This window comes from Numida meleagris, chromosome 2 (genome assembly GCF_002078875.1).
Source record: "Numida meleagris isolate 19003 breed g44 Domestic line chromosome 2, NumMel1.0, whole genome shotgun sequence".
NCBI classification, from domain to species: domain Eukaryota; kingdom Metazoa; phylum Chordata; class Aves; order Galliformes; family Numididae; genus Numida; species Numida meleagris.
Genome location: NC_034410.1, coordinates 29446346 through 29458692, shown reverse-complemented (window position 1 = coordinate 29458692; position 12347 = coordinate 29446346). Strand labels below are relative to the sequence as shown.

The following is a 12347-nucleotide window of genomic DNA, read 5'->3' as shown; positions in this document are numbered from 1 at the left end:
ATGACGCGTCATGTACAGGAGCGATTCCAGGGGCCTAAACCACTGTGCTGCTTTTGATGCTGTGCAAGTGATCAAAGCATGTTCACAGCGAGCACAGCCTTTCCTTACTCCCTGCTTTTGTGGAGTGCCTTTCTAAAACAAGCTCTGCTGCTTCTGTGTAACAACTCTCAGTTTTACAGCAGCAGGGCTGGCGTGATACCATGGTCCACAGTGCTGCTGCAGCGATACTCCCCACCTCCCACAAAGTAGGGGCCTTATGGCTTTTGAAACAGCACACGTACTATTTAAATTGCTTCACTGGGAGGAGAATTATGTGTTCTGCAGTGCCTCAGGACAATGAGCCAAAGGAACTATAGAATATGAGCTTGGTGTTAAAGCCATAGTGCTGCAATGCTCTGCTTTGTGTGGGTTTCAGCCTGCTATGTAACATTACTTTTACATTAACATTTGTGGTTCCTTTTTTATGCACTCCAGCTTCCCCATGCTCCGCCCTCTATAATTTAACAGTCAGATTCCTATGATCCAACCAGGGTGGCATGTTCAAAGCTCCACTTCTCTTCAGAGTTGATTAAAAAAAGAAAAAAGCTGAGTATCATACAAACTTACTTCAAATAGCTTTTATTCACGCTAGGACAAGACTATAGCCAAAGAATTTTACAAAACACAAAACAAAAGGGTTTTTTAGATCTCAGTTGAGGACTATTTCACACCAATCCAAGGCTCATATATGTATAATCAACAAATTTTTGGATCACAGTATTACCTAACGTTACTCATTGGATACTTTCAGATACAAAAATGTATCAGGAATAATAACAATAATCCACAGGTTCCTCTTACTCTCACAGAAATATTAACATTGACATTTACAAATTTTGCCGTTTGGATTGGTCCCACTGATACTTTATCCCTTAGAATCTCATCTGCCTGGAAAGACAAATTACAGATAAACTCATAGTGCTCTGAGTAAAGGACTGTTTTTTATCAGAGAAACAGATAGCAACATCAGTTTTCAAAGAAAAAAAAATTCCAGCTGTGCATCTCTATATGGAAAGCTCTGTGCTGTAAAAACACACAGCAGTAAGTTTGGTTTGAAAACTTCAGTTATGACTTCAGCAGGTATTGCTTTATGCTTTCCAACTGTACCCTAACAGAATATTAAACCAATCAAGAAATATAAAATAGCAGTAAAGTAAGCAACAGGAGACAAGTGTATGAACTTGTTCGCATAAGACATGACGTTTACTCTGTTCTGAAGCCTGCTGAAGTCAGTAAATAAATATCCACTGGCGTCAGTGCTCTTTCAAGCAGACTTTTCTAGAGGCAGAATGAGGACTTCATATCAGAAATGAGGATGTGTGGTGGAGTTCAGATTTGTACCTGAACTTTTTTGTAGCTTGGTTGTGGTTTAGTGCAAAGTGAAGATTTCTTCACAAGCTGCCTCCCAGCTCTTTCCCACAGGCTGTTACAGAAGGGAGCCCAGTGGCCTTTGAATAAGGGCATCCTACAGCTCTGAAATCACAAACATTCCTTCAGCCATTCGGGCACACCAACAGGAAGGTGATGTGTGGAGATTAACACATAATCACTCTCACTGCACAGTACCAGTGCCAACGGTTTCATACTTTATTTGCCTCTTGACTATCCACACAGGAGCACGTATTCCTCATAAACTGAGGCCCAAATTAGAGTGTACTAATTAACATCTTAATAAGAGTGTCTTCGATTACATAGAACAATTTATACTTTGCTCTAAGCCCTTCTAACGTACAGAAGCATGGAATATGGCACTAGAGTAGGGTAGAAGATAGTATCTGGGAGTTATAATTAATAGTTGCTGGAATGTCCTCCTTGGTCTTCACTCTCTGTGGTATGTTATTTGCTAGAGACTAAAACTGAGCTAGTAACAAGATGTCATGGGACAAAAAACCTTTTGGATCAAGTGAAGATATTACATTGTTAAAATCAAAATGGGTCCCTTTTGAGGTTAGAAAGGAATGCAAGTTTCACAATTTCTTTTTTTAACAATCAGCAGACAGCCAGATAAATCGTTCTCATAAAATACCACTCCAGTTTGGATCTGTCACAAAAACGAAACATTTAATTGCTGCTAGAAGTGACAAAGATAAGCTATTCTCATTCCCACACCAAGGGCAGAAGCGAAGATGGGCTTCTTTTCTCTGGTTCTCGAGTGCTACAAGGGCAAATTCAATTACAGGGAAAAACTGAAGCAAGTGACATGACAAAATAAATATTAAATTATAATTAAAAATCCAAATTCTTCCAGATTTAGGATGAAAAGTAAGTAGCAGAGGCTTGGTTTAAGAGAAATTCTTTCCTAGCAGGTTCCCCCTGCTCCATGCACATATTCTCTTTTACTTCCATATGGAGTCTGTAAAAAAAGTACAATGGTTCACAAAGCTCTATTGTGACCTTTTAAAATAAAACAACCGTGCACTGTTACACTCTTGGAAAGGCTACTACTGAAAAAAAAAAAAAATATATATATATATATATATCCCCTGTCATTCCTGCTATGAAGTGTCTGCTAGGGGCAAAACCACAGCATCATCTTCAGGGCAGCAGACCTGGCTGTTGTTATTTAGAACAAAGTTCATGTAGAGAGCTTCATGTCTGCATACATGTGGGTGTGTTTATGAGACAGGGCATTTCCCAAAGGGCAAGTGCTTGCTGGGCACCTCCTTGCCCCTGCAAGTTAATAGTAGTTGGTTGTCTCACAGTCACCAGTGCCTTTGGAAACGTTCCCTCTAATTCTTCATCCCAGACACATTGCCCCGAAAGTGTCCTGCTGTCTGTCTACACAAATTAGACAGTCTCTACATTCTTGTTCTCTACAGGACCTCTGCTGTTGGCTGCAGCAAAACCTTTCTAATATTTCATCTCCAGTTATGAATCTCAGCTTTTCAGGGAGACTTCATTTAGATGAGACACCAAATTAAACGCCACAGTCTGAAAGGGTGGCATTCCTTTTGCCACTTTCTTATATCTGTCAGCTTGTTGTTGACTTTTTGCAAAGTAAAGAAATAGTCAACTTTGTTTACATAACAGCTGTTTATATTTTCTTTTTATGTTATGATGTTTATTTGAGATCATTTAATGATTTTATTTTCCTCAAATTCACTTGCCTGAAATTAGGTATTTAATTTTTACTGAAAGTAAAATTAAGAAGGAACATAATTAAGAAGGACACTAATACTATCATCTTTACTCTGGCAACATTCCTATGAACTTTGATTGCTTGCTAGGAATTTTGCCTGAAGAAGGATAATATAATAAAATAGCTCATTGCTGTGGATTATATTAAATCCAAATGAGCGCACAGAAAGCTCCTATGCACAAAGCCCAAAAAGGAAGAGCAAGACACAGACTTTAGCAGCTCTGAAATTTACTGCCCAGGTAAAAAAATTAAGCTGAATACTTTTTTTCTCGGTATCTCGAGTTGTATAATCTTTTAGTTTTCAGATTCTAATATGAATTTAAGTACCTATCAATATATAAGAAGTCCAAAACCCCAATTAGCTCAACACACGGTCTCTAAAACTGAGGGAAGAATACAGACTGGAGCAGCACATAGGTGGTACTTGATGCTGTGGCATTTCTGACTCAGCAGATTGCTGGCTTAGGAAAATCCTGATCCAAAGGTGGAACACAGCCCCTGAACCCTCATACTGGAAGGCAAGGCTCTGCTGAGGGACATCCCGCAGTCCCCATACCACCAGCACCACTAGAGGGTCACCCTGGCTCTGAGGGCTCCCTGCCGTCTCCTCAGCTTCCCCTCCTCACCGGACACAAGAATCATTATTTATCCCACCAGCTCATTTTTCAGAAGCAGTCTAAACTAAGATGTTGACATTTTGGCTGCCAGATATAAATATCCAGAATTTATTTTTCAGAGATGTCAATCTCCTTCACCTAAGCAGAGGTCCATGGCAGACACGAAACTGTGACATTTCTTCAGAAATTGTTCCTAAGCCTCTGGATTTGGTCATTACAAGCAGAGAAACATGCAATTTGTACGCCTTTTTGAAATCTGTGAAATCTGTTGTTGAATCCAACTAAATCTGGGCATTTTTAAGAGTGGCCACATGAATATTTCTCTGGAAAAAAGATGAAAAGTATTGGGAGATAATTTAACTGTAATCCATAGGGAGCTATTGATGGTAATAAAAACTACTGTGAGAAGAAAACAGCAGCAAGTGAAACTGCCCTCTCGGAAAGCCCGGGTCTGCTTGGAAGGAAGTGTTGATATTCACCATAAGCCTCGATCATTTCCCAGAGGGCTGCACGGTGCCTTGTAATGACATAATCAAAAAGTAATGGTGTTCTTAGAAAAAAAAAAAATACCCACCAAAAGGACACACATACATTCACACACAAAAACCCCCACAGGTCCTGATTCATCTCCCACTGAAATCAAAGAGGATTTTGTTATTGGCTTCAGGGAGAACAGAGTTCTGGACACAATCTGTGCGCAGTTTATTTGCACATTTGGTTATCCAAATGATTCTGACTTTAGCCAATAGCACGTCTAGTTGTCTGTCAAGGAGTATGCCTGTATAAATGCATAAGTGTGAGTTTATAATGTGGTTTAATTCAAATTACTCTGGCATTTTAAAAGCTTTTCCAGCTACAAAGGACAGCTTTATCTGATTTCCACTCCAGAATATAGACTTTAATTGATAAAGTTTGTGAATCACATTTCAAACTGCAATTCATATTCCATTTCATACAAGCAGAGGACTCCAACAGATTTTGTATTTGTGGGGGTTAATTCTAAAATGATTTTACTATGCATTCAATTAAAATTTTGCAGACATTATTTCAAAATGTGAAAAGCTTTACAAATTACCCAACTCATCGGCTTGGCCCTTGGTTTCCTTGAAGGGAAATTTCTTTGAAGACCACAAGAAAATTGCAGTAAGTGGCAAGTAAGATTGCCATCACAAGTCTGCTAAAAATACAGGGTGAACCCTGATTGCTTTAGTCAAGTGAACAGTCCCTTCAGAAGCTCAAAGTCAGGCAAGGTGGCTTGCACCAGGAGTTAATTTAGCCTGCTGGGACCCTCTGCATTACTAAAATGAGCAAGATTTTGGCTTGTAAATGGTGGGTAGAATTTTATTTAACTTTCTTAGGGGCATATATCCATTTTAGAGTAAGCCTTTTGGAATAAAAGTTTACTTTGCCTTATAGGAAATGACATTCCTTTTTTAGATTTCCCTTTTCAAAGCATGCCTCAGATTTCTAACTTGTAGCAGAGAGCTTTTGTATAAGTAATAAAAGTCTTTAAAATTAAAATGCTAATCATAAACAAACCCAAATGCATGAAAGATATAGTTTGACTGCATAACAAAAGAGAATTATATAATTCTATTTGAATGAAATCTTTCATCTTTGATTTACAGGTTTGAATCTAACTGTAAGTGAAACCATATTGTTCCATATCTTCCATATCATGGCCTTCACCAAAATCTTGTTTTAATTAAGGTTTCTTTCAGATTTCCGAATAAAAAGCATGACAGTCTTCACTTATGGCTTCAATATATCCTTTGAGTTTGGAAAATGTATAAAAATGAACATCATTTGCTTTTAAAAGCCAAGCGAGCTGTCACAGACTGCAAGCAAAATACTTCAAGGTATCTCCCAGGGTTCATTAGGTGAGAAAGTCGTAAACAAAATAGAAGTCTCTGTAGCACAATTTTGTTCATTTGAAGTCATCTAACATACATGCCCTATCTCTTTCTCTAACAGTAAGGCAACACGTGTAACAGTTTAAGCGTTCGTTATCAGCTAAAGGCACAACTCTATGTTACGTTCGCAAACACGGAATTAAATAGCTAATGTCACATCGCAGGGAAGGCTTGCTGCATTTTGGGGATCTAAAATAAAGCCGAAACCCTTTGAAACTCCTTAAGCAATGTCAGCTCTCTCAGTGCAGGACTACATAAAAGAATCAGTTTGTATTCACATGACAACCTGTAAAAAACACTCCCAGCAAACTCCACGGAAACACCTGAGCTTCAAATGAGCTGCACGCAGTTGCTTCGGATTGCTGCTCTTAGAGCCAGGACGCAGAAACATTTCAGAACAAACTGAAAACACATTTAGAAAGCCATCTATTTTTCAGAGACTACTTGATCTCTGCTGCACATCTGGTGAGAGCTACCGTCAACTATGGCGGGTACGGCACCCTTTTAAAGACAGAAGATCACTCATTTTAGGGAATCGTGAATGTGTTTTTATGATAGAAAAAGTTACATGGAACGGGGAGAGATGGGCAGGAACAGGGAAAATAAAATCAAGCACCACCAAGCACAGTACTTTGCAGGATTTATAGTACAATAAGAAGTGCTTTCCCTTTAGCTAAAATCCCTCATCTCATTTTACACACCTTTCACTTGTTCTGCTAAGAACTCACTACAATGGGGTTAAAAAACGGCACGTAAAATAAAGGTTTTTTTTTTCATTTTTTCATTACACAGAGCAAAGAAAACAAATTCTATTAACAGTTTAGCACAGTATGAAAAAAATTACCCAGTAAAAAGTGTCAGAAAGTGATTCATGGAGTTTACCGAGTATTTTGCTGACTGTTGCAACTCATATCTATAATCTATCGTGTAGAATTTTGTAATACTCTATTTCACAATCGATGGTGGTGAGCGGGTCGAACAGCATATAAAAAGCATGCTCCAGGCTCTTTCTCCAGAGCCTGTTTTACTGTAACTCTACAATTGTAGTGGTTACATTTAAGGAATCTTTAGGGCCCTTTCAAGTCCATCCAAAGAACAAGTGAAGCTGCTATTCAGAACTCTGTGCCCAGTGTTTATGTTCCATCTGATCCGTGCCACCCAAGCAGCAGACAAGACATGTCTGAGGGTGCTTTGGGGGGATACACAATGATGTCACCCACAGGAAATATCAGGGAGGACTTGGCACTTCACAAGGCTGGCTCTTCTTCCATGGGCTCGCCAGCAGCTCTGTAAAAATAAACAGGCAATCAGAATACGGCACAAGAGTACACAATGACATTGTAGATTTTCATGCATAATCAAAGCTGATTTTTCAGCTCTCTCTGATGTTTATTTGTGTTATTCAGTTATCCATAAATAGAGTTTCTTTCCTAGGAAGTATAAACAAATGTCAAGTGGAAAAACATTTTAGATCCAAGCAATCACCGAAAGCGTTCCTGTTTATATTAAAATATGTCAGAATATTTTATAACTTTTTCTCCAGAAATGTACATGCTTTGTGTCAACAGAATCAAGTCATTTCATGAAAAAAATAGCTGTGATTCTTCTATTTTACAAGCACTTGCGACCAGAAATACATGCATTTCTTTTTCCCAAGTGAGCCCGTACCATTACAAAACCCCAGTTCACCAGTAGCCAGGCAATCACCAATATTTCTTGAGAGGCTTTTCCTCAGTCCTTTAAGTTCTGATTCTGTGCTTTCATAAATCCATTGACTGCTGCCTGCCTGTCTGCAACTTATGAGACCAAATTCTGAACTCGACTAGCAGATCACTGTCGTAGAGACGTATCCATTAATAATATCTCATCAGATTATAAGCACAACTTTTGTTTGAATGTTTCTGGGAAATATCCAACTTAAGCAAGATAAACTCTTTAAAACATTCAGTAAGTAACAAATGGAAATAAATGCTGAGCTGATGCAAAGTGTCATAACTCCTCATATCTGACTGTGTCTGAGGATTATGCTGCTAACTGTAAAATGGGGAGCTTCTGAGACCATGGTGAGACTTCAGTGTTGAAGGATGTAAGAATCTGGAGACAGACCATTTTTCATCTTAGTCTGGCTGAACACAGTATAAAAAGTGAGCTTAAGACCTCTAAGAATTGCTTGAAATGAAGGGAGGGCAAAAAGTAAATACAAATTAATAAATAGAACAGACATTTACCAGTTAAATCTGATAAGCTCACATAATGATTGGCTTTGGTAAAAAATCCATCAGAAAGTACAGGATCATGAGATCTCATGGAAAAAAAAATAATTAATGAGGGCTTGCATGGGCTTTGGTAGTTTATTTAGCACGGAAGCCAGAGAATTTTGAATTAATCTGGACTTTATTAAAGTTTTTCCCAACAAAAAAAAAATCAGCAATGTCTCTTTAAAAGATTGTATACAGATTATTCCTTTATGATTTGAAATGATTAGAGCTAGTATTTTTAAAAATAAACCAGATGAACGATATATGAAAAGAAGACATTTTTCAGACTAATCATTTTCCAAAGGGTTAGTGACTCCAAAAGATTATCCACCTACAAATCTCAAATCTGCTGTTCCACACCATACAGTGGAGGGTTTTTAATGTGAGCAATAAAAAAATGACCAAGATCATCACTATCTTTTATTTTTCCTTTCCTTCTTCTGAATTGTGGCAGAGACGGCACAGAGGCAATAGAGGTGGGATGGTGTGCAGCCTGCTAGTGAGGTATGGCACAGGAACTTGTGCTGTAGGGAGGCTTTACATTGCTGCTGTATGTTGCCCCCATGCTGACCAAGTGCTCCCACTTACTCCAGCAGAAGACCCGCTTCTCCTCTGGAACAGTGAAAAAGCACAACAAGCCCTGTTAAACACTCAGGACCTTACAAGACTTTCTGAGAACAGAGCAATTTGAAAGCAGGTAACAGTTAAGACTTTAGATTCTGCTGTGAATGAATAAATGAATGAATGAATGAACGAACAAATGAATGAATAAGAAGAAAGCTTTCAGCAGATTTCAGCTGGTGACTGGCAGAACAGGAAAGAGTGGAGCTCTGGAAAACTGCAAGTGGAAGTGGGAGCTTGTGTTTATGAGAAAATAGGGAAGGAGCACGTGCAAATCTGCTCACATGTATTTGGCTTCTGAAACTGACATTCTCATTAATATATCACAACTTGGAGATGATTGTGTTCAGGGTTTAATTCCTGGGTAATTTTTTCACTGATGAGGGCACTTCTAAAAACCAGGACTGACCTCAGTCACTGTGTTCTAATATATTCCAGTGTACTCCAAGAATATCCCAATGTTCTGCAACAGCCAGAGCTTAAGCCTCAGTGGAAATATTTACATTCAAGTACAAGACTCATGGGCCTTTTTGGAAGCAGAGAAGAGGTTAAGGTGCCCTGGCAAATCCAGCTGCTATCTCCCAGAGTGGGTATTCTCAGCGTTTTCCAGTCAGCTTTGATAATTTTTGTGTGTGCTTTTACTTCAGTTCATTAGCACAAAAGAAGTCACTGGATCTATCCAATGACTTGTCATTAGAAACATACATCTTTACGGGATAATGGCTTAGGCTAGAGTTTTGTGAGAGATCAAGTAAAGTTTTCGGGCCCTTAGGTCAGAAAGAAAAACACTGAAATCACATAAGTTTGAGAGATGAATCAGTGTATACCCATTCAGCTGAAATCCAAACTTCTCCCAAGAAATAGAGGGAGCAGAGTCTGACAGGCCAAATTTATGTTACCTCAATTATGTCATTGTTAGTTGCACTAGTTCAGTTAGTCTTCCTGCAGCTAACAAGAAGTTGGCATAAAAAAGTAAAACAGGCAAAAAAAATCAACCCACTCCAATCCATATTGTATGTTCTGACTAATTCCTCAGAAATGTAACTGAGAGGTTGGATCTGATCCAGGCTGATCTGTGTGGTTGGCAGATCCAAAATGGCACAGGTTGGGATTGTAATGAACGTAGAACCACAACTGTGATTTTTTCATAAGGCTTCACTGTGGCTCACTGAAAACTGCAGGTTTCCAGCAGCAGAGCCCTCTTGCATCCAATCTGATTATTTGGGTATACCATGAGAAGTGCTTGCCTACAGATCTCTATATGCAGTTCACACTCTTGAAGAGGGAAATAGTCTCTGTGCAGTTATTGCTAAACAAAATGATTATATTAAAATAAATGAAGTCAATGAAACAGAGTCCTGCCATGTGGATAAAATCTGGCAAGACTTGTGACATTTTAAGTACTACTGCTTCGTGGCAGTTCTGAGTAAATGGTAACCATATTATTTAATGAGAATACTATTTAAAATAGCTCAGACCTACACTTTAAATAAAACCAGTATAAGAATCTAGATGAGTCCTGTAAATTATAAAGAAATTCTCTTACCTTAATTTATAAATTAGAATTTCAGAGATTCCTCATAGCTACATCACCACACACAAACAAACAAACAAAAAAATTCAAGGTACATTTCTAAGTCCCCAGAATTGCTGAAATTGCTGAACAAAAGATAGATTTTCTGATGGGGTATGGCTGTTTTATGCCATCATCTGTTACTAATTTATCTCAGCTGTCTCAAGGAAGAGCATCGTAATTGAAAAGTGATCCTCTGGTAGCAAAGAATGGGGGAAAGGAGGTATGTTTCTGTACCTTGAAGATGATTTGGAGGGTGCTTGAAGACATCATAGTAAAGATCCTGAGTAAGTGTATATCCTAGTAAAAAATGGACTCTATGGATCAAAGGAAAAGGGTCACAGTGAAGAAGACTTTGCAGTTTAAGAGCCAACCAAGGTAAAAACATGTAAACCCTCAAAAGAGGAAGTAATGTCTAAATAAGGCAAATAAAATAGAAACTCTAGCAAGTTCAATATAAACCCACAAAATGGCCACAGGAGAATCCGAAGACCAACATGTTAAAGGCATAAAAACTAATAATAAAAAGATCTTTCAAAATGCATCAGAAGAAATGATCAAAGCATAGAAGCAACATCAAGAAAGGTAGACCACAAGAGCAAAATGAACTATTTATATCTCTGTTAACTAGAGAAGTGTCAGGCAGATTTTATTATTTGCAGATGAACTGTCTTAAACTGAATCAGCACTTGAAAAAGCTGATATATTAAACACTGCCAAACTGCTAAGAGCAGATTAAATTTGCCCACTGAGCTCTAAAGGAATGCAATCATGATGTTTCTAAATGAATAATTATATATTCTGCTAGTTAAATCAGCATCCATGCCAGAGGTAAGAAATGCTGTCCCCCTTTTGGAGACTACAGGAGGTACAGTAAGTCCGTACCGGGGGGAATTGACAGCAGCTATAATAAATCATAGAATTAGTAGGCATTTAGATAATAGTAATTTGGCTAAGAGTTAAGCCTTAACTCTTGCAGGGAAGTCAAACCTTACAAATTTATTGCAAATTTCTGAAGGAACTGAAGGAAGGGGAATCAAGTGACACCCTTGAACAAAGAAAGTCTTCCAATGATTTTATGCAAACGCTCTGAGGAACGTAGTTTATGAGAGAAGGTCCTGCCATAGATTAAAAATCCATCGAAAGTAAGAAATGGGTAATAACACTGGTGAATTTTCACCATAGAGAGTTGTTCCACAGCATTTCAAGACTTGGCAAAGTATCAGTACATTTAAGCGATAACATTTGGTGATGATGCAAAATTACTGATACTAGTTCTAAAGCCCATAGCACAAATTCTGAATGGAAAAGAAGGTAAACAGATGCAAAATAATACACAAAGCAGAGCAAGGACAGCTTTAATTGTTTATATACTGTAATGGCAAATACTGAGAGTTTGGAGTTAATGAGAGTAGAAGAGAGAAACAAAAGCAACAAAAAAATGCCCACCATTAATCTACTGTATATATCCATAGTGTGCTCCACATCTGGTGTCCTGAATTCTATTCTTAGTCTCTGTTCTTAAAAAGTACTACAAGAATTACAGCATGGGGCAAGAAGAATGATCAGAAGTAAGATATTTTTTTAATTCCAGGAAGAATAAAAAGTCTTGAGACAGTTAAAATATTTCAAGCCAGAAATGTAGCAGAGAATGTGAGTAGGAAAAAAAATGCTTTCATTTCTAAATGCTCTAAACTGTGCCTGATGAAGCTGTGGGATTCACTGCATGAACATCAAAATTATAAGTTAGTTCAAAAATAGCTTTGAAAAATTTATACTTGGGTAAGTATCCTGGAGGCTTTCATGCAGATGGGTCACATACAGCTGTTAAGATTACAGATGATCAGGGCAAGACTTGCTTTCAACTCCTCTGTTTCCTGTCCTCTCCTTCAGGCACTCTCCACTAAGGGATGAGAGAAAGGTAGGCAAAATAAGGCTGCAGCTTCTCTGGCTCCTGAGACTGGCTTTGAGTTCAGATGCTACAGTGTAGGGCCAGGTAGGTGCAAGTTCTTCAGCCCAGCTGAGCTGGATACTCAAACAGTGAAATTTTGAGCAAAGCTCTATGAACTGATGCAAAGAGAACGTGACCCTAGCTGGTGGCTAGCTGTACCCTACAATCCAAACAGTTGCTCTGCTATAAAATACATTGCAATATGACTGAAAATGCAACTGACAGCTCAGAAATGC

General features: G+C 38.3%; 1 protein-coding gene across 2 annotated transcripts in view; it reads right to left on the bottom strand.

Moving 5' to 3' along the window:
* HDAC9 (histone deacetylase 9) overlaps positions 657 to 12347 on the bottom strand; it is a 458471-nt gene continuing 446780 nt past the window's right edge. The window contains exon 27 of one of the 2 annotated variants that reach the window (XM_021386094.1): positions 657 to 6995. In XM_021386094.1, the coding sequence (XP_021241769.1) occupies positions 6956 to 6995 (40 nt within the window). In that variant the 3' untranslated portion in view covers positions 657 to 6955. The remainder of the gene's footprint in view (positions 6996 to 12347) is intronic. The other variant, XM_021386092.1, reaches the window with a different exon arrangement.